A 23,688-nucleotide genomic window follows, 5' to 3' on the forward strand; every position below is an offset into this window, starting at 1 on the left:
TAATTTCTTACATGTATCTACCCGTATTTTTGTTGACTGTTTTTGTTCTCCCAAAGCGCTCAGATCCTCGAGCTCACTGACCTCAGTTCAATTTGAGTGTTTGACATCAGTCTATATATTGGATATTAACTCCTGGTTTTTAGTTTTAAATTTAATTAAAGTTCTTTGATTAATTGAAGAGAATTGTTTCGTTTTTGACGAACAATGGACTGAATATATATTTAGTAACAGGTATACTACCATTCTGAATTTTTATTTTTAAGCTCCAAACTGATCGTAGAATTTTCACTCAAAAGCACTTAAGGCTTTTTTGGGGCAAACTTGCTTGTTTTTGGCACAAAATAGCAAAAAAAACAGCATTCTGGCGAGAAATTATATGTCTTTTATACTTGTTATGGGCACTTAAACTTTTCCAAATGTTTTACCAGTAATGGTTTGATAAAATTCACCTTGATAAAAAGCACTACAAAATGGAAAAAATGCGCATTTACGACAAATATTGTTGGGAAATACACGCTGTGGCTTCAGTTACTATTGTCAATGGTTTTTCTTTACTCACTTTGCGCTGCCATGAACAATTTAACAAACTTAGGCTTAGCAAAGGCTCAGGGTTTTTTTTTTCTCATTCGAAAAAAAAAAAAATTTGAAAGAATAAAAGGAAATATCAGCAAACCAATATTAGAAAATTGAAAACTAGTGATGACAATGGTCAGCCGTAGTTCTGAAGCGTGAATGCTTTGAAAAACGGAGGAGCATTGGCTATAAGCTCCCCCAGAGAAATTGTTTTACGGATTGTTTTGGGTACCCATCTGACTGACCGTATTTCAAACAGTGAAATGTGCGACAAAATTTGGTTGTATCCCCCTTAAAATGAGAAAAGGTTAAGAAGGCAGGGTTAGGTTTTGAAGATAAATATAAACTTTATATTTATCGGCCAAACAGTTAGGACAGAATAAAAAGCTAGTTGTACCCGATTGGTTTGGGAGTAGGTCACAAGGAAAAATTAAGACAAATTGGAACCTCTTGGGAGGGTGTAAAAAGGAAGATTTTGAATAGATTGTGAAGGAGGAGGAGTCTATGGAGCTGAATTGGCATCAGGCAGCTTGGTCCTGCTATGAGTTGTAAGTAGTAGTATATCACCCGCGACATTAAATTTGTAAAAGGATATACAATACGCATGTTTTACTCGTAAAAAATCGTAAGAAAACAAAACAAATTACAATACAATTTTTGTTTATATCACTTTGTTGATGACATGGATGACGCCATTTGTTGCTGGGAGGTCAGCTTGGATAACATTTGCATCATTTACACTGACACCACCTGAAAAAGAAATTAGATCAAAGTTAGTTAATTGTTACTTCATAAATAACTGAAAAAAGATTTACAAAATGTAAAAAAGATCACTTAAAATGAAGAAAATATTATGTTTTTATATAAAACATAAAAATTTACTGAAATGGGGAAGAGCTCCCGTGATTGAAAAGAGCTTCAGCCCTCAATCACAACATTAGGTCTTAAGAACGAAGGGGGAAAAGGGAACAAATAAATACAAAACATGAGCAGCGCCTGTAACGAGTAATAAGAAGTGGGGAAGTAGAGGGATGTTTTATTTGTTTTTCCAAAATGTAGGGGACGAAAGTTTTTTTTATAGCTGGAGGTATGACAGCAAAGCGGTCCATGGGAGGTGGAATATAAATGGGGAGGTTTTTTTGGAAAAGTGGGAGCCCTGCAAGGGTTTGCCCTTGCATTTTTTTAAGCAGTCGTGTGTAATTTTGATTTTATCAACAATTTTGAATGTAATGTGGTCCAAGAAAAGCTAATAATGAGTAACAAATCTAGCTAAACAGAGAAAACGCAATCTATGGCGAGATAAGTAACTCCGCCTTTTTCAAAACTGATTGGCTCTTTTGGAAAGAATATCAAGCAAGTAGCTAGAACGAAAGGTCTTTGAATCAAAACATTTTATAGGTAACAAAACTCTTTATTCCTCCCTAGTTGAATTTTTATTTCAAATAACTAACCTATTTTTTTCTGCTCAAGCTATACATAAGTAAGATATCAATTACAAAGACACTTTTGTATCATTTTGGACTCGGTTAACAACCATGTCTTGTCTAGATGTCATTATATACCTTCAAATAAGAAAGTTTGGGAGTTCAGTTTGGGGGATAAACCTAGAATTGAACAACTGAGAAGGAAACATATTAAGAAAACAATTATTTCTTTAGACTAAGCAAAAAAATGTAGTTAAACATTTTGAAGGCACTTTCACTTTTCTTTAAACTCCCCCCCCCCCTACTAATCAAAAATATAGCAAAAATTATATGTTTCCCATGTGTTTTTCCGTTCCTTGATTTTGTGTAAGCGCTAATTCAATTTACGAGTTGACGGGTTGAACAAGAGTGACGCATGGAAAAATACATGGGAAATATGTAATTTGGGCTTTGCACATTATGTGTGTGGGAGAGAGCAAAGTATAGCAGAATTTCCTTCACGTAATGTGTTCCTTTTCAATAGCCCCAATTCTAGGCTTATACAGGCCCAGATTTACCCGTTGGCCCACTAGGCCCGGGCATAGGGGCACACAATGCCACAGAACACAATAAATGACTACTGAGTGATTCTGTCTTAACAAAGCTAGACTTTTGGGACTTATCGTCGAAGTTCTAGATGTACTCGGCCGCCACACTGCCTATTCACAGAAAAGTGATTTTAGAAAAAAAAACACAGGAATTTCGTAGCTACTAATAACCTGTCAGATGTCTCCCAAGAATTACAGCTGAGAATCAGGCATCACCTCTCTTTTATGGCTCGTCAGCTGCGGCTCTGTTAAGTGCTTCCATTATTGTAGAGTTTTCGGATATTTCCCCAAAAATGTCACAAAAATGGAGTGGCTAGGCCTAGCAAGGGCCTAGAAGCATCAAAGCTTTGAATGCAGTCCTGGGCTTATACCCAATTTTGAAATAAATGACGTCCCAGTTTGAAGTGTTTTAGCTGGATCAGCCTCCTTATCAAAATAGTAAACCCTTGCTGAGGATCATTAATAAGGAATGATAAAATTACAGTGTATAGGATAGGATAGATGACTCTATTTGCAAGGTAGATATTTCCATTAGACGGACCTACTACCCTCTTAATTAATACAAAACAATAACAATAAAAAATTCAATATCTTACCAGCAGACTTTCGGACGCTGATTTGGGTGCCACTTCTAACGGCAGGTACAGCCCCGGCAGCAGGGACACCTTTAGCGAAGATGGTTCCTGGAACAACGTGACCAAGAAGTACGTTTCTCAATGCTGCTTTATCTTTTAAAAGACCATCAAGAGTTCCGGCAGGTAGGGCGTTAAAGGCATCGTTGGTTGGAGCAAATAGAGTATAGGGTCCGTCTAGAATTGTGGAATAATTTAATGAATTTATAGCATTTTTATGTAATAGTTAAAGTCAAATTGTAACATTGCGCGTTTGCAGTTTGCAGTTCGTTTAAATTTTTTCGATTAATTTTAATATGGAGGTTGAGAGGTTGGGATGCTTAAAATTTTTGCACTTTGTTAAAGTTATTCATTTGGTCATTAGATACAAGATTCAAGTTTAACTACTTGCCTGGGCTCTGACTTTCCGGCAAATAAATTTGCCGGGAAGTACCTCTGTAATTCCTATAATTTGGTTAATAAAGTATTATATTTCCATCATACTTTTCAATATCTCATTAGGATTGAGCGTCAGAGAAATAGACCCGCTATACTTTACACCCTCCACTCCCCCCCCCCCTATTATGTGCAAATATATAGCCCACATTTGTTTCTGAAGTATTATATTTTAATCTTACTCTTGTATATTTCATCAGGATTGAGTGTTAGAGAAACATATATGAAAAATATTATGTAGGACTTATATCATAAAAGCACCCTTTTTCATTATGAATTCTTCAGCTTTACATTTCAATTTATGAGTTCACGTCAGGCTTAAGGTTTGAATGGTAGGTAGACATATTGGCAATGACCTGAGCCCACAATACTTCTAAACTTTATTAGATATACTCAAATCTCAGGAAGCTTTTGACAATTTCAAAGACCCGCCCCTCCTTTTACCGGAAGGGCCAAATACTGAAACAGATTTCTGAATACTGTCCAACAATTACTAATGGAAAATGATTACGTATGGACAATGTTTACTTAGATAAATATTAAAAGAAATATCATTATATCCGCGCACATCCTCGGAACTTTTAAAGATTTACCCAGAGGAACACAACACTCCAAAAATATCTTAGCAGCACATTTATCAAGATGGATGGGTTTTAGAGATCTCTGTCTTAAATAGCAAACAAATGAGTGGAGACCCTTTGTATAAACCTATTGGTATTTTTGGGGTTTCCCTTAAGTCAGGTTATTTTAATACAATACACTCTATACTATTCTCTGTTGCATTATATGCTTAACTGATTACCATGTCCTCCAGGTAGCCATTTTTTTGGAAAGCCTTACCGAAACCCTTCTTTTTACATAGAAATCTTGAATCATATTAGGAACAATAACTTGAACGATAACCAATTCTCAAACCCCGTTCAGCGTTCAAGCCCCGTAATAAGAGTACATTTAATGAATTCCAAACGGTAAGAATTCAAGTTATATTAGGAACTTAATTTATGTAAATGACCTAATTTTTGCAGTTAGAAACTAAAACCCTCTTTATTACTATCGTGTATGTCGTCCAATGTTCTCCCATACCCATAACAATAGTTTCCATACCTCGAATAATTCCACGGGTCCATAGAATCCCTGTCTTAAATGCAATAGGGGTCTTTTGACCCTGCTTTATTAAAACTCTTCAACGTATGGAGGAGCTGTGGCTTTGCCACTGGATTACACAATCCATAAGAGACACACAAAAATACATTACTTTCGATTTGTCTAATGTTTTTCCCTGAATAAGAGAATTATTGGGTTCGTTTCTTTTCACCTATTTAGAACTTACCAGCTTGAAGCGTTTCGACTAGATCAGCCTCCTTAACAGCTGTTACCAAAGTAGTGAATCTCTGTTGAGGATCGTTGATAAGGACTGATGGAATTGCTGTTTCTGGGATAGGATAGAGGACTCTGTCTACAACATGGATTATTCCATTGGAGGCACGTACATCTGGTTTGATAACTTGAGCACCATCAGCAGTAATGGCCTTGAAAGAACAATAAATATTGAAAATATACCTTCAATTAATGGTATTTATATAACTGGGTGGGGTTATACCCGGCTGGATGGGGTATGCGATCAGGTGCAACAAATACTCGATGTAGGCAGAGGTTTTAAATAGATCAATTTTTCTATATCAGGTATTTTTCTTGTAATTTTCCTAAATATTGAGCTTTTATGCTTATTTACTATTCTAGAGTGGGGAAAAGTTGGGTATACACTTCATTTCTGTTTTCTCTGTATTTGTTTAGGTAATATTAAAAAAATTTGCTTAGCGGTTATCCTTTTTTTTCTCACTACTAGATTTTCTAGCCTTTCGATACATGTTTGCTGGTTAAGAGAGAGGTGATCCAATCCCTCATCGGTACCTATGATATAATATATTTCCAATTTAGCAATATTTACTAAATTTAAGATGGATTGTATTTGATACGACTAAATACAAATGACCAGCAAATGGCCAAAATGAGCAAGATTTTGTGGAAGGATTTTAAGCTATCTCAAAACAAGATTTCGAGGAATCTCCAGGATTTTAGCAAAGTTTTGAAAATTATCCAAAACTATGGTCTTGAGCAAGATTTTGAAGTTGAAAACAAGCAAGATTTGACAAATCTCCAAGATTTTACTGTTAAATTTGAAGAGTATTTGATTTCAAATTGTTACTCCACTTCGAGATGTATAACCACTTTTTCTAGCACATTTTCGAAGCACTATTTGATCTCAAAAGAGGAAAAAATGATAAGAAAGAAGAGAAAAAATTCAAGTCCATTGCTAAATTGAACCTTTAGTTTTGCCATTTATTATTAAATAAAATGTTTTTTACCCAATTCCTCTTCGCTATTTAAAAAAAAATACACTCAAAATACTGTCTGTAGCCTAAAAGTATCAAGTGGCTAAGGAGCAAAATCTGACGAAACTAGTAAAGATGATCACCAGAAAATATTTTGATTCATTATTTAATACTGTCAAAAACAGCTTTTCCGTAAAATAGCCTGAAGCCCCCCTCCCAGCCCTCCAGAAGAGATTCGAAGATTTGATATTTGGATAAAAATATTATATCTTCTTGTATATTATATACTCAAGCTAATGTACTTGTTCGTCCAAAGTGCTTTTCGCCCATCCTTTGAACTTTTCACTTTTCTTTGGAAGTTTCAAGTTACATCCCTCCCCCACTACGACTTCAATAAATTATATATAACACCCACTAGAATACTTACATCTCCGTAAATGTTAACACGAACTTTAGCACCTTGAAGAGTTGGAGCTGTAATGTCATTGGCAAGAGCTGTAGATGGCACTTCGCCTTGGACAACGTGGTACAACAAGACTTTTTTGAGGAGTGCAGTATCTTGTCCAAGTGCGTCGAGTGTGGGCTTGGGAAGGGCGGCAAAAGCATCGTTTGTCGGGGCAAAAACAGTGAATGGTCCTGCAAATGTTTGGCAAATTACTATTTTTTCTTCTAAAGCACCCTCTGAGTAATCATGCTGAAGTAACGTCTAAACGAGCCAAATTATAAGGATCGCCTTAAACATTTTCAAAAGAAGTATTTTGAACAAACAAATCACCTGCCGTAATTAGAAAACATCCTTTGGTATTTTGTTAAAAGTTTGATTTAAGTTTTTTCTCTGAAATTAAATAAGTGCTATTGATATATCCTATTTTATGATTTATAAAGTGTTCGAAAATACAGATTTGAATATCAAAATTTGTCACTGTCGTGGAGAAATAAAAACCCTTTTTCAAGCACAGTGTGTCTGTAATTCTCGTGACAGAAAAAAAAACAATCAATTTTTTTCTACTCTGGTTTCAAATTAAAAGTTTGTGGCATTACTCCTTTTAATTTACATCAGCTAAAGTTTTGTTCCAAAAAATTACAAAAATCTTATGGAAAAAGATTGTCAAGAAATTTTTTTTCTAAATTAACCAAGATTAGATTAACTAAAAATATTAAGCCGATCCCACTGCCCTTCAGAAAGGAAGAACAGAAAAAATTATAGTACAAGAAAATAAAAAAATTCAGACAATGAATAATTCGGAAATTTGATAAAAAAAAAATAAATTAACTACGCTAATAAGTAGCAAAGAAGTAAACAAAAAAAATACAATGTAGAATTTAAAAATAATAGGGAGTCTTGATATCGATTTTTTTTTATCCTATTGAAAAAACTGATTATTATAATACAATCATATATATTATAAGCTTATCTAATTTATTGTAAACATAAACTCTGGAGATACAGCCCATCGTTAGCCCAAGACTGCTTACAACAGATCCTCAAAATTACTCTACTGATTCTTGGAAATAAAAGTTTTATCTTTTAAAACAAATTTAAAGTTTTCCTTTAATTTTTTGGGTCTTCCAGTCTTGTTAAATAAAAAAACTAGTTTTTTTTAACTGAAAGCAAAGAGCCACATTAAAACTTAAAACGAACAGAAATTACTCCGTATATGAAATGGGTTGTGCCCTCCTCAGCGCCTCGCTCTTTACGCTAAAGTTTTTTACTGTTTTAAAAAGTAGAGCTGTGACAAAGAGTCAAATTTTGCGTAAAGAGTGAGAGATTGCTGAGGGGACAGCCCATTTCATGTACGGAGTATTTTCTGTTCGTTTTAAGTTTTAATGTCGCTCCTTACTTTCAGTTAAAAAAAAAGTAGTTTTTTATTCTGAACGTTTTGAACTAATCCATGTTTCATTTTGGCTCTCCACACATAAATTATTAAAATGAAATTTGCATATCAATTCTTTTTTTGGCTAAATAGCTTTATCTTAGTTTTGATCAGACGATTTTGAGAAATAAGGGGTGGGGAAGGAGGCCTAGTTGCCCTCCAATTTTTCGGTTACTCTGAAAAGGCAACTCGAACTTTTAATATTTAACGAACGTTTTTATTAGTAAAAAATATACATAACTTAAGAATTAACTTACGTAACAAACTTTTATATTCTTATATTTTTATTATGTATATGAGGGGGTTTGTCCCCTCGCTAATACCTCGCTTTTTACAATTAATTTTAAGTTTTGTCCCAATTCTTTAAGAATGACCCCTGAATCAGAAAGGCCGTAGAATAAATAGTTCAAATTACTAAAAATACTTTAGTATAAAGAGCGAGGTATTTATCTCCTCCTAAATACCCCGCTCTTTATGCTAAAGTATTTTTAGAACCCCTCATATGCGTAATAATCTCTCTTCGTTTTAAGTTTTAATTCTACTCCTTACTTTCAATTGAAAAAACTTTTCATGTTTATTTTTCATTGTTTTTTATAGTAATGCTAGAAAATCCCGCGCCCTTTTCATTGAATTTCTCTTCCCCCATAACATATTCCTCCAAGGAAAGACCCTCCCACATAACCCTCTCCCCTCAACCCCACCCCCAAACCAAAAAAATCCCCCTGAAAAGGTCTGTACACTTCCCAATAACCATTACTGTATGTAAACAATGGTCAAAGTTTATAACTTGCAGCCCCTCCCCCAGGAACTTTGGGGAGTAAGTCATTCCCAAACACATAGCTATTATAGTTTTCGACCATGCTGAATAAAATAGCTATCTCAAATTTTGATCCGTTGACTTTGGAAAAAAAATGAGCGTGGGAGGGGCTTAGGTGCCCTCCAATTTTTTGGTCACTTAAAAAGGGCACTAGAACTTTTCATTCCCGTTAAAATGAGCCCTCTTGCAACATTTTAGGACCACTTGGTCGATGCGATAACCCCGGAAAAAAAACAAACAAAAAACAATTAAACACGCACCCGTGATCTGTCTTCTGGCAAGAACACGAAATTCCACATTTTTGTAGATAGGAGCTTGACATTTTTGCTATAGGGTTCTCTGATACGCTGAATGCGATGGTGTTATTTAGTTAAGAATCTATGAATTTTAGGGGGTGTTTCCCCATATTTTCCAAAATAAGGCAAATTTTCTTAGGCTTGTAACTTTTGATGACAAAGACTAAATTTGATGAAACTTATATGTTTAAAATCAGCATAAAAATACGATTCTTTTGATATATCTTTTAGCATCGAAATTCTGTTTTTTAGAGTTTCGTTTACTGTTGAGCCGGGTCGCTCCTTACTACAGTTTGTTACCACGAACTGTTTGAAAACGATATTGTAATAGCTTGTAATAAGCGCTTTGGGACAAAATTCGATAATTGCAACTCATTACTGGATGCAGTGCAGAGAAGGGGAGATGTGCTCCTAATACTAATAATTGTTTTAGTATTGTAAATTCTTTGTTTTAGTGTTGAATTTGTTTAGCCCTACACAACCGCTTGGGCAATATACCTATTGCAGTGGAATAGTTTGTTTGGGGATAAATGCTCTTGTGTCTTGAAAAATACATATTTAATATTTAATATAGTCTATAAAACTTATCTTGTTAAAGACTTATCAAGATCCGAACATATTACAAGAAATAATTTGGAATGATTTCTAATCAAATGAAAATCTGAAACCAGAAAAAGTTAGAAATTGTTTATTACTTTAATGTTTAGCTAAAACAGTCCCCCCCCCTCTCGCAAAACTCCTAAACATTCAAGAACTGTAGTTTGGGCACTATTTTGAAGGGTTTTTCTGACCTTAAGAGAAAAGAAAAGAATAAAAATTGTCATAAAAATGCACTTAGCCACACGCTCTATCTAAAAAATTAAATAAAAAAAAACAAGTTTTTTAAATGAAAGTAAGGATCGACATTAAAACTTAAAACGAACAAAAATTACTCCGTATATGAAAGGGGCTTTTCCTTCTCAACGCCCCGCTCTTTACGCTAAACTTTGACTCTTTCTCTTAACTCTACATTTTAAAACAGTAAAAAAACTTTAGCGTAAAGAGCGGGGCGTTGAGAAGGAAAAGCCCCTTTCATATACAGAGTAATTTTTGTTCGTTTTAAGTTTTAATGTCGCTCCTTACTTTCATTTAAAAAAACTTATTTTTTTTATTTAATTTCTGAACGTTTTTGAATCAATGCATGTTTTGATTTTGGCTCTCCGCAGAGGAATAATTAAAAAAAAATTTGTATATTTATTTCTTTTGGCTAAATGGCATTCTCATAATTTTGATCGAATGATTTTGAGAAAAAAAGAGCGGGGGAGGAAGCCCAGTTGCCCTCCGATTTTCGGTTAATTAAAAAGGCAACTAGAACTTTTAATTTTTTACGAATCTTTTTATAAGTAAAAGATATATGTAACTTATAAATTAGGTTACGTAAAGAACTTTTGTATTCTTATGTTTTTATTACATATATGAGGGGGTTTGCCCCCTCGTCAGTACCTCGCTCTTTACACTAAAGCTTAAATTTTGTCCCAATTCATTAAGAATGACCCCTGAATCACAAAAGCCGCCGAATAAATAGTTGAAATTACTAAAAATACTTTAGCGTAAAGAGCGAGGTATTAGGAGGAGGTGAGCCCCTCATATGGGTAATAATTTCTGTTCGTTTTAAGTTTTAATGCTGCTGCTTACTCCCAGCTGAAAAAAACTTTTTATTGTTTTTTTTAAGTAATGCTAGTAAATCCCGCCCCCCTTTATGGAAAATTTCTTCCCCCATGACAAATTCCTCGATGGAAAGTTCCCCCAGCATATCCCCCTCTTCTCAACCCCTGCCTCCAGCCAAAAAATCCTCCAGAAAACGCCTGTACACATCCCAATAACCATTACTATATGTAAGCACTGGTCAAAGTTTTGAACTTGTAACCCCTCCCACGGGGACTGTGGGGGAGTAACTCGTCCCCAAATGCATAGTTATAAGGTTTTTCGACTACGCTGAATAAAATGGCTATCTCAGAATTTTGATCCGTTGACTTTGGGAAAATAATTAGCGTGGGAGGGGGCCTAGGTGCCCTTCAATTTTTTGGTTACTTAAAAAGAGCACTAGAACTTTTCATTTCCGTTAGAATGAGCCCTCTTGCAACATTCTAGGACAACTGGGTCGATACGATGACCCCTGGACAAAAAAAAAAAAATAAATAAAAAAAAAAAAAAAAAAAAAAAAAAAAAAAAAAAAATACGTATCCGTGATCTGCCTTCTGGCAAAAAATATAAAATTCCACATTTTTGTAGATAGGAGCTTGAAACTTCTACAGTAGGGTTCTCTGACACGCTGAATCTGATGGTGTGATTTCCGTTAAGATTCTATGACTTTTAGGGGGTGTTTCCCCCTATTTTCTAAAACAACGCAAATTTTCTCAGGCTTGTAACTTTTGATGGGTAATACTAAACTTGATGAAACTTATATATTTAAAATCAGCATTAAAATGCAATTCTTTTGATGTAGCTATTGGTACTAAAATTCCATTTTTTAGACTTTTGGTTACTATTGAGCCGGGTCGCTCCTTACTACAGTTCGTTACCACGAACTGTTAGAAAGAAGAAAAAAACAAACAAAGACTAATAACTTGAAAGTGACTTTTAAGTTGCAATTCCAAAGATTTTCAAGAAATATTAGGAATAAAACCCTCTTCTTAAAAAAAATAGGCCCACATTGCCCACTGTTAGCTCCCCGGGCAAATCTCCTCAGAAGAAAATTGATAAGCAAGGCTGAGGTGGAAACCTTGTTCTCCACTCCATCCAGATAATGTAATGGCGTCGTAACATTGGTATGCTTTAGTTACTGAACTATTTCTATAATGTTTAGCATACTTATCAACTGCATCATAATAAATAGCAGTTGTTACCAGTCTAACCTAAATAAAAGATTTTACTTATGTATTCCGATAAGCTTTAAATTACCTCTACCCCTTTTCTGCTAAAATATCATCAAAGGTCTTACCAGGTCCAGAAAGAGCATCAGCAAGGCCAGCTTTGATAACTAAGTCAACAAGTGTAGATGCTCCGAGATCTGTGGCTACACCGGGGATATTCTTGGGGGTGGCAGCCTTGGCTTGGACTGGTTGGCCCCTTTGTTGAACTTGGCCTGGTTGAGCTGGGTGAGCTTGAGGAACTCCATATCGTTGTTGGCCGTGAGACGGAGTCCTATGGTGATGTCCTGCATACTAAAAGAGAATTCAAATGTTAACTCTCTAGTGGACAATTTCATCAAGAGAGAAAGGGGGAAAGAGGAGGCTTGACATTATGGTTGTGTTTTTTTTCATCCTATGTTTTTTCTAATCTATTTGCCAAAATAAAGGATTACATTGGCATCAGCTAGCAATACATAGATTAGAGTTTAGAACAGTTAGCTTGTGGCTTGTAAATAGCTAAAAATAGCTAAATAGCTAAAAATAGCTAAATAGCTAAAAATAGCTTAAATAGCTAAAAATACCTCCGAAATAAATCTTTTCTTACTTATCATCATACCTACAAAAAATAACTCACAAAGCATCGCAAAGTGAGCAAAGGGTAAAAAGAGGGTAATGAAAGGACTCATGTTTGAGCTGGGAATGCTGATCTCCGTTTAATAGCCCCTCCATGGGGGAAGCCGCATAACTTTACACTTTTTTCCCATGATGACCAATGGTATGCGTTGCGCATGTACTGATCTCCTGACTTTATGCCTTCGGTCGGGAGTACAATGCAGGGAGGGGGTACTTAATCAAACACTTCCCGTGTTTTTCCTTAGAATTTCTCCAGGGACCCATTTTAAGCGGGGTAGACTCTGGCTATGCTTACAGCTTGCTGTAAAATAACAAAAGAGGGGATGAGAAAAGAGGGGGTAATTCTAATGAAAACTCAGAGTTTTGTTGCCCTTTTGTTTCCCCTTTGTTGAAATTTTTATTTTGTGGCTCTTTTTATGCAAAAAAGACATGATCCCCCAGAAATGTTTCTGTTTTTGCCATGTTGTGGCGCAATACTATTTTTGACGCGACTAGGATCAACGAAAAATGGAATAAAAATTTTGCTCAATTGGTTAAACAACCAAAAGGCTTTTGAAATAGCCTTACAGTTTCATAAGTTATAGTGACATACGGTAACGCGTTCAGACCTAAACTTACATTTGGTTTTTACCAAGTAAACGGCCAATCCGAGCCGTCTCTAGAGTAAGGCAGTGTCTTCATTATGGCTTTTTAGGCCAAATCGTCCGTGCTTTTTTACTTTTTCAGTTAGCCCTAGTCTTCATTGGTACTTTTAAGGATGAAAAGACAAATCAGGTGCATTTGAAGTAACTTTTTCAAGAAAATTCTATTTTTCGATGTAAAAAAAATTGTTTTTATTTACCCCCATTCGCCTAAAAGAGTCATAATGAAGTCAGGGCATAAAACGTACTGTCATGCAGTTTTGCCTGATTTCGCATACCCAAGATTAGGAGAGAGGCCAGAGGATATTTTTCATAGGGGAAAATGGGGTATCTAAAGCAATCAAAATTACATTTTGGGTCCAAATTTTCTATGTTTTACTGTTGTTCAAATCATATCAAAGTGATTTAACTCATCGTTTCGATATGATTTACTTTGGCTTTTATCATCACTAACCAGAAACTCAATAGTATTTTCCCCTCTTTTGCAGAAAAATGCTATTTAAGGTAATTTCAAGTGATCGACCTCATAGTCTACCTTCAATTAGGGGAATTTATTTTACTAAATAGGACAAACCTGAGTGTGTGAACGTCTTATTATTATTTTTCTTTTTTTTAGCGTGCAATAAAACATTAAATTCATAAGTATACATGCATAGACGGGGAGGGTATGAAGGGGGGGGGGGGTCCGAGATGTAAAATTCGCTTGGTGAATCCACCTTTAAAAATAATAAGCATGTATTCGCTGACATTTAAAATAACCTTCAATGCATTGTCAAAAGACGCACATAAATTGAATATATATTTTTTTAAGTTAAAATAAAGAGCAACGTTAAAACTTGAAAGGAAGATAAGCTTAGCTATATTTATAGATTAATTACTAGTTATTTTGGGTTTCAGTATTGCTCCTTACTTTTGTCCGAAAAAGGTAGTTTTTTTAATTTGCATTTTCATCAGAAAATATAGAGGTTGCAAAATCTACACTTCCTCATTAATTAGAATGGGCAGATAAAAAAAATTCTTCTCCCCTTTGTATTCTTTTTTATCTTTAAAACAAGATATGGATCCGTCGTTTTATTTTCTAAACTATGATTATTTTTAACTTCAAATTTCTCAGATTATTTTTAACTTCAAATTTTCATCAGAAAACATAGAGGTTCAAGATCTACACTTTATCAGAAAGGGCAAATTCGAGTGGACGAAATTTCAGCAAATAAAGATTTTATTTGCTATTTGCAAATGTAATTTCAACCGAAATCATGTCTTTTATCTGCCCATAGAATGGACAGGTAAAAAAATAAATCCTCCTTCCCTTTGCATTCTGGTTTATCTTTAAAACAAGATTTGAATCCGTTGTTTTATGTTCTAAACCACGATTATTTTTAATTTAAAATTTATTTTAAGGAAATTCTTCATAGTACTAGAAGCAACACCTCCCATTAAATAGGCACGTTAAGACCTAAGAAAAGAGCACGAACTTACCGGCACAGCTGACGCTAGGGCAAGACCACAGGCCAAGATCATAACAAACTGCTTCATGTTGGCTGTTAGAATATCAACTGATAAATTTGATGGTAGTCAAATCTATATATATATACTTGTTTTACAACCTGTTTAGTTATATAACGCCAAAACAAAAATAAAGGAAGCAAAATAATCACCATGCACAGTTGCGTGTTTTAAAGCGTGTTTTACGTAACAGCTATTATTTATGCAAAGGCATATAAGAAGATGTACAAAACGATAGGGCAATGCACTACAAAATATATTCAGCCATCTTAAGTGTACACCCATAGGGGTACCCCCTAAAGGTCATCCGTGGATCTATTTTCTAAATGAAGGTATTTCAAGTTCTTTTGACAGTAGGGGAAGTTATGAACCTGCAATTTCTGTTTGAAGGACTTAGGCTCTTAGTTTAGGACTTAGGACTGTTTAGGACTTTTTTGACATGTTTTTTGGACATTTTTTGACATGTTTTACATACAGAACTTCGTTTTGGGGAAGAAAATTTCGTCCTCTGCTTTGAACCCATTTCAATTCCACCTTAAAGTCAATGGGAGAGGCTCATTTGGGCACTAAGTCCTCTCAAAATACTTCAGACAGTGTGTAACTACATTGGACACAATTTGGCCCCATGTGCTAGAGCCACAATGAATGTGGCTCCGTCTCGAAATTTTCGGTTTATTTGTAATTTTTTTCGATATTGCAACCATTAAGGATATTAAGATTTAGAGACAATGATGACGCCCATCCAGTACCCAAAAAAAACGCCTCATGGGCCTCTAGAGTAATAAAATTTGGAATCTCCTTAGATAGAGCGTATTTAATGAAAATATCGAAGTAAGCGTAAGTGGGATTCTAATGGAGGTCTTTTTTTTCTAATAACAGCGGATCCCGACTTAGGGCCTGAAATAGGGGCTCTCTTCTGAATTATATTTTTCCCCTTGGGTTTATTTTCCCATAGTAGGTATTTTATTGTGACTAAGGAAGTCTTCAATATCACAAAAATTTAGAAGATACTGCACATTTCTTTCATAAAAATTGTGAAGTAAAAACGTTATTAGTAGGCTCCAATATTTGCAGGGCTAAAATTTCAAGGCCCTTAGCCTACAGTCTATACTCAAGGCTATATCCAGGGAGGAGGTATAGGGTTTCACCACTCACCCCCCCCCCTCTCGAAATGATTGTCTGCCTCGTTAAAACATAACAAACATGAATATAAAGATTTTTTTGATGCCTTTTTTAAAGTTTTTTTTTGCAAACCCCCTCTCCCCGAAAGAAAATTCTATTAATGTTCTTGCCCATGCTAGCCTGTTGATCCCAATTTAGGGCCTGAAATATGGGCTCCCTTCTTAATTGTATTTTTCCCCTTGGGTTTATTTGCTCATAGTGGGCGTTTTATTGTGACGAATGAAGTCTTCTATATTACGAATTTAGAAGATACTGCACATTTCTTTCATAAAAATTATGAAGTAAAAACTTTATTAGTTGGCTCTAATATTAGTATGTAGGGCTAAAATTTAAAGATCCCTAGCCTAAAGTCTATACTCGAGGCTGCATCAAGGGAGGGAGTAGAGGGTTTCCCCCCTCCAAAATGGTTTTACCCTCGTTGAAACGTAACAAACATGAATATAAACAAATTTTTGATGCTTTTAAAGTTTTTTGTACACCCTCAAAAGAAAATCCGTTTAATGTTCATGCCCATGGTAGCCTGTTGATCCCGACTAAGGGCCTGACATAGGGGCTCTCTTCTTAATTATATTTTTCTCCTTGGATTTATTTGCTCATAGTGGGTGTTTTACAGTGACTAAGGAAGTCTTCGATATTACAAAAATTTAAAAGATACTGCATATTACTTTCATAAAAATTATGAAGTAAAAACGTTATTAGTAGGCTCCAATATTAGCATATAGAGCTAAGATTAAAAGGCCCCTAGCCTAAAGCCTATACTCGAGGCTGTATTTAGGAAGGGGATAGGAGGCTCCCCCCACCCCCTCCGAAATTATTGTACCCTCGTTGAAACGTAACAAACATGAATATAAACAAATTTTTGATGCCTTTTTTATACTTTTTTAAGGGCCTGAAATAGGAGCTCTCTTCTTAATTATATTTTCCCCTTGGGTTTATTTACTCATAGTGGGTGTTTTATTGTGACTAAGGAAGTTTTCGATATTATAAAAATTTAGAAGATGCTGCAGATTTCTTTCATACGAATTGTGAAGTAAAAATGTTATTAGTGGGCTCCAGTTTTAGCATATGGGGCTAAAATTTAAAGGCCCCTAGCCTAAAGCCTATACTGGAGGCTGTATCTATGGTGGGGGTAGGGGCCCCTACCTACCCCCCCTCAAAATGGTTGTACCCTCGTTGAAACGTAACAAATATGAACGTAAACAAATTTTTGATGCCTTAAAAAAAAAATTGTACACCCCCTTCACCGGAAGAAAATTCTATTAATGTTCTTGCCCATGCTAGGCTGTTGATACATGATTCCTTAGTTCCAGTTACCCTAGCAGAAAGTAAAAATTTACCCTTATTTGCGGGCCTTCTTTTTTTTAAATTCTGCCATAAAATACAAATTTTTTTGCCTTAAAAACATCAAATTTAAACTTGTAAACAAATATAGAACTATGCCGTTTATCTAGTGTATGAGAAAGAGTTAAGAGAGAGAGAGAGAGAGAGAGAGAGAGAGAGAGAGAGAGAGAGAGAGAAAAAAAAAAAAATTTTGACATCAAAATGAAAATCAGCAAATAACAAAAAGCCCAGAGACAGCAATTTTTGGACCTGGCACTTTTATAGAAGTTGAATAGAATAGGCAGTTACGTAGGTGGGCATTCAAACCCAAACCCGCTTTAGATATCTCTCGATTTTTAGAAAGCAGTCTTTACATCTTGTACAGTATATCATATTTACCCGTTACGGGCTATTTTTAATTCGGCTCCCTCCCCTCGTCAATATTTTTTTTCTCTGACTAAAATAAGCTACCAAAATTTTGAATTATTTAAGTCATGATTTTTTACAATAGTTTCTCAAAATATTTTGAAAAGCTTATTTCCTTTTTAATTTTCTCGAGCCACTGAATTTCGCCTAATCACGTTTAGATTAAACAGAATATTCTATTTATTATGCTTTGTTACAATGCTTAACATATGTCATATATTATTTTTTTTTTTGTACATAGTCATACAAAATTTTGTAATCGCAACGCAATTTGAATACTAATACAAAAGCCCTGGCGTCCGTACAGAATTGTTTACATCCAATATAATTTGGATACGGGTTGTCGTTGAATTTCACAATTTTTGTAGTAGCAGGCTTACAAAGTAGAAAATTGTTTTGTCTTCTAAAAACATGCCAAAATAAATCCAAAATTGGAAGTACATACTTAGCAATCTGTGTGCAAGTACCAGCTAAATCGTATTAGCGTTAGAGTACCAAACAGTACGTGGTAACAAACTGCAAGGAAGGAGCGATTCAGCCCAATAGCAAGCGTACCAAATAGCCCCTGTAACAAAAACAAGCGACAATTTTGTCGACGGCTAGCAAGGGAGTCTTTGCCAAACTGTTCAAGGAGGGCACAGTATTGGCCTTAGGGCGCTTTTGAAATTACCTACAATGCCCCAAATTGAACTCTCTCAATCGTGTCCGATTGCTCCTGCTTTAGGCCGTAATGCCAAACGGGGGGGGGGACCATATGCAAGGCAAGGTAGTATAAAAAAAATATAAACTCTCAAAACGCGATCTGAAGGAATTCCATGTTTAGACAGCAGTTTCAGAAAGCTAAATATATAGCTCAAATTGTAACTTTTCCATCTTTTCTGTCACTTCTCTTTGTCTTGTCTCATGCTAAGCTGAAAGAAACAAACGAAAAATAGACTGTTTATAATACGTCAATGAATGAACAACTTGAGCGGTAGGGCGTATATCATACAAGCACCGAACTTTATATTTTGGAATTACTGTAAATTATTTTAATGTAAATATTGCTATCAAATCTTTTTTTTTTTCAAGTTCTGGTTACTGTAAGCCCGAGTCATGCCTAACTTACAATATGTTTCCACAGAATTATTTAATATACAAAATATTAATATCAATCCCGTGTTTCGATTTAAACAGGGATAACAAAAAAAGTTCCTGGCGATAATAGTTGCCCCTCCTGAAAGAATGCCTTACGACACTGTAAATGCCCCTTCACTTCTCCATCTTGGGTGCCCGCAAGTGTACAAATATAATTACTTCATGTTACAAAGGAAAATAATCTGCAATAAGAAGGAAGCTATTCAGGGCTTCGAAACAAAAGGGTATTAAAAATTAATTTATACCTCCTCCTGCTCCTGGCAATTCTCCCAGCAATTTACCTGAATATCCACGTAAGGCAATAAAATTGGGGTGTAAAATGTACTTTTTGAGACACCAGGCCCCCGTCCTCCATATGAGTAATGACCCACTCCATGATAGCTGATGTGAAATTAAACGTTGAATTATAAACTTCGTTAAATGAAACTTTAAAATAAGTTTCTATATTAACTATTATTTTGTATGGGCTACCTGCCTCCTTAGGAAAGAGTGCCCCCTCGTACGGCATTAATTGTTCTAAGACTGGTAAGCTTGATATATACTTCTTTCAACAATTTTGGATCGATTGACAATCTCAAAATTTTTAACCAACAACAACTTCGCTCTCTTTGGGTCAAAATCGAATTAAATGCCATAAAATGTCAGAAAATGCCACTTTCTTATGGCTCAGTCCTTTTGGATGATTCAAAAGGGCACAAGCATTTTTAATATTTGTTCGAACAAACGGTCTCTCACATTTCTACTACCGTTGGTTCAATACAATAATCCCTGAAAGAAAAACACACACACATGATATTCCTTTTCGACAAAAATATAAAATTCCATATTTTTGTAGATACGTATTTTAAACCTCTGCAATAGGGTTTTTTTATGCGCTGAAATTGGAGTTATAATTTGATTAAAATCACCTGTCCTCTTGTGGGAGCATCCCCTGTTTTTCAAAAATCAGGCAAATCTTTGCCAGGTCGTTGCTTTTGATACGCAACTTCAAACTTGACGAATTAGAATTACTATAAAAATCAGATTCTTTTGGTGCACACATTTTATCAAGTTCCTCTTTTACATTTTCCGTCCCTAACAGCCCAAGTCACTCCTTCCTTACAGTCTGTTGCCACGAACAGTTTGAAAGTGCTGGCCTCCAAGTTATGTGACTTCGCCAGGAATACACTAATTCATTTTGTGGGATTCCAAGCTCATGGAACAAAAAATTAAAAATAAATATCTCATATTCTCGTTTTCTGGAACAACGTTAAAACAACATCTTGAATAACGCATGTCAATCGTCAGTCCTTGAACATTGCTAGAAATCTTGAAGCTCTTCACCCTTTTTTCTCCAAGGCCTTTTTCTCTTTTTCCTTTTTCCTTTTTCTCTAACCCCTTTTTCCAACACTAATTTACCTATTATGCTAAGTTGAGACGCGTTGGATTTTGTCATCATTTTCAATCCGATTTTTTTCTTTTTTATCTTCTATTTTTTTAATATTCCCTTAAGACTGTTAAGATGATCTCGAAGATTATTAGATCCTTTCCCTCTAAAACCAAACCTATAAAATATCCTGGAAAAACGTCAATTTGAAAATAGCCAAAAATCGTTAAATGGATTTCAGGTGAAATTTGTCACAGGCATGACAATGCACCAGGTACGGGGCTCTACCTGCAGGTTGGAATGCGTTGTCAGAACTCAAAGAGAACTTTTTGATGACAAAAAGTAACGCCTGACTAGACACCTACATAAAAAGTAAAAAACCATTTCTAGTATAAACTTTCATTTCACCTAACCATTGAGCTTATTAGATTTCTGCTGAAAAACATGAGCAATCTCATGGTTTGTCTCCAAGCTGATAATATGAAATTCTTGCTGCTATTCATTTGACGGAAGCAACCTTAAAATCATTGGCAGACATGATTTCATGACACAATATCATGAAATATGATACATTTAACGAAAGACGTATTGAAACATTGTCTCACTAACAGTATCGTTTCAGACCCAAACACTGAATATGCTGCAAGAAAGCTAAATCTTAGAAACAGAATTTAAACATCACCATTACCCACAGTCTATTCCACAAGATTTTGAGATTTGGAAATTTGAATGACCTCTTTCTGTACTGTGCTTTCGAGGAGTTTTACACTCAGGGAATACAATCAGCAATAACAGTCTTAGATATTCAAGAGAGAGCCACAAAAGCAATGTTTCAAGTGTCTTATAAATTGTTCACCCACCGAGTCCAACGATTTCATACAGGCAGTCCGTGTTCTCAACCTAATATGTGAGGGGTTTGAACCTTAACTATGGCTCTTGAAGTATAATGTTCAAACAACGGTTCATTGACAAAAGATTAGAAAATACTGACCGCAAAAAGTACAAAAACTACTCTTTCGGCAGTATGGAAAGTATTCCAGATGACAAAAAATATCAATTTGACAACGGCTAAGGGAGGAAGAATATTTAGCAAGCTAGAGCTGGTAATGACTTTCCCAGCTTCTACAATAAATGAGGAACGACTTGACCATCTAAATAAAGGACATTGGAAAGTGACTTTCCTCGCATAGTTCCAAATTGGGAAAGGGATGAGAATTTGGGAAATTCCTCTCTATTGATGATTTTACAAATATTGTAGAGTCTTTTATTGTCACAACTTATTAAAAGATCAGATTTTTTGGGGAAGGGGTAATTTGGAAAAAGTGAGGTTGCAATTCAGCCAGATTTTTATGATTCCTCCTATCCCTATCACCTAAAAAGAGATACATGACTCCCCTGACTATGCAGACAGACTTATATGCCCTATCACAAGCCCAAAAGCAAGGAATAGACTTCAATTCACCTCAAATCTAAAATTTCAAGATTCTTAGAATTTTAATCATAATTCCCTGCATTTTTCATTTGCGTGTTTTTATATTTGCTTCTAGATTACTCTTATTCCTTGAAATTTGCCACTCCCTACCCCAAAAGTAATTCTAATGTGCTTGTCGTTTATAGTTTTCCCTGTGTTTAATGCTGCCCAACCTATTAGAAAGAACCCAAGGTAATTAGAGCCCTTCCTTCTAAAAAAAGAAAAAAATGTAGATATCTTGAAAATTTTCCAGTTGAAAATGAAAAATTAATCTTTAAAGGATTTCAGAAGAAATTTTGTCAGACACAAGACAATGTTCTTGTTTCGGGGCCGTACTTGTGGTTTGGAGCGCTTTCAGAAATCAAAGAGCTTTATTCGATGACAAAGCGTGTCGTTTGAGAAGACACCAACACAAGAAGTGAAGCCCGCAGCCTGTCCATTGCTAGTGTTCGATTTGATTTCATCTACCCACTCATCTTCATCAGTATTCTACTGAAAAACGTTAACAATCTCCTGGTTTGTCTCCAAGCTGAGAAACATAAAATTGTTGCTTTCCACTTCATGCCCGTTATGGGAAGAATTATTTTTTGGTAATTTGGGGACAAGTGAGCGGTTGGTTTCAATAATGTGATAAATAAAAAAACAAGTTTTTTTTTATGAAAGTAAGGAGCGACATTAAAATATAAAACGAACAAAAATTACTCCGTATATGAAAGGGGCTTTTCCTCCTCAACGCCTCCCTCTGTACTGTAAAGTTTGACTCTTTCTCTTAGCTCTACTTTTTAAAAAAGGAAAAAACTTTAGCGTAAAGAGCGGGGCGTTGAGGAAGAAAAGCCCCTTTCATATACGGAGTAATTTCTGTTCGTTTTAAGTTTTAATGTCGCTCCTTACTTTCATTTAAAAAAACTTGTTTTTTTATTTAATTTCTGGAGGTTTTTTAATTCATGCATGTTTTGATCTTGGCTGTCTGCACATAAATAATTAAAACGAGATTTGCATATTAATTTTCTTTTTGGCTAAATGGCTTTCTCATAGTTTTAATCGGAAGATTTTGAGAAAAAAGGAGAGAGGGAGGAAGCCTAGCTGCCCTCTAATTTTTGATTACTTAAAAAGGCAACTAGAACTTTTAATTCTTTTACGAACATTTTCATTAGTAAAGAATATTCGTAATTTACGAATTAACTTACGTAACGAACTTCTATGTTCGTATATTTTTATTGCGTATATGAGGGAGTTCACCCCTCGTCGATACCTCGCTCTTTACACTAGAGCTTAAAATCTGTCCCAATTCCTTAAGAATGACCCTTGAATCACAAAGGCCGTAGAATAAATAGCTGAAATTACTAAAAATACTTTCGCGTAAAGAGCGAGGTATTACAAGGCGTTAAACCCCTCATATGCGCAATAATTTCTCCTCGTTTTAAGTTTTAATGCTGCTCCTCACTTTCAGTAGAAAAAACTTCTCAAATTTTATTTTTATTTTATTTTTTCTTTGTTTTTTTAAATAATGCAAAAAAATCCTGCGCCCCCTTCATTAAAAGTCTCTTCCCCCATGAGAAGTTTTTCCATGGAAAGATCCTCCCGCGTACCCCCTCCCCCATATCAACTCTCCCTCCCAAAAAAAAAAATCCCCCTGAAAACGTCCGTACATTTCCCAGTAACCATTACTATATATAAACACAGGTCACAGTTTTTAACTTGCAACCCCTCCCAGGGAGACTGCGGGGTAGTAAGTCGTCCCCAAAGACGTAGTTATTAGGTTTTTTGACTATGGTGAATAAAATGGATATCTCAGAATTTTGATCCGGTGACTTTTGAGAAAAATGAGCATGGGAGGGGGCCTAGGTGCACTCCAATTTTTTTGGTCACTTATAAAGGACACTAGAACTTTTAATTTCCGTTAGAATGAGCCCTCCCGCGACATTCTATGACGACTGGGTCGATACGATCACCCCTGGGGAAAAAAAACAAACAAACAAAAAAACAAAAAAAAAAAAACAAATAAACACGCATCCGTGATTTGTCTTCTGGCAAAAAATGCACAATCCCACATTTATGTAGATAGGAGTTTGAAACTTCTACAATAAGATTCTCTGATACGCTGATGGTGTGATTTTCGTTAAGATTGTATGACTTTTAGGGGG

At 35.3% G+C, this 23,688-nt stretch overlaps 1 protein-coding gene across 1 annotated transcript; it reads right to left on the minus strand.

Annotated features, from left to right (window-relative positions):
* Positions 1–1,167: 1,167 nt before the first annotated feature.
* On the minus strand, positions 1,168–14,774 carry LOC136024751 (transforming growth factor-beta-induced protein ig-h3-like). Its single transcript, XM_065700196.1, has 6 exons — positions 14,616–14,774; positions 11,952–12,174; positions 6,412–6,620; positions 4,982–5,180; positions 3,181–3,393; positions 1,168–1,323 (listed from the first exon to the last, which is right to left on the minus strand). Exons 1-6 carry the CDS (start codon positions 14,670–14,672, stop codon positions 1,235–1,237), a joined length of 990 nt encoding a protein of 329 aa, XP_065556268.1. The 5' UTR covers positions 14,673–14,774; the 3' UTR covers positions 1,168–1,234.
* Positions 14,775–23,688: the final 8,914 nt, after the last annotated feature.

Source organism: Artemia franciscana, chromosome 3 (assembly GCF_032884065.1).
Source record: "Artemia franciscana chromosome 3, ASM3288406v1, whole genome shotgun sequence".
NCBI classification, from domain to species: domain Eukaryota; kingdom Metazoa; phylum Arthropoda; class Branchiopoda; order Anostraca; family Artemiidae; genus Artemia; species Artemia franciscana.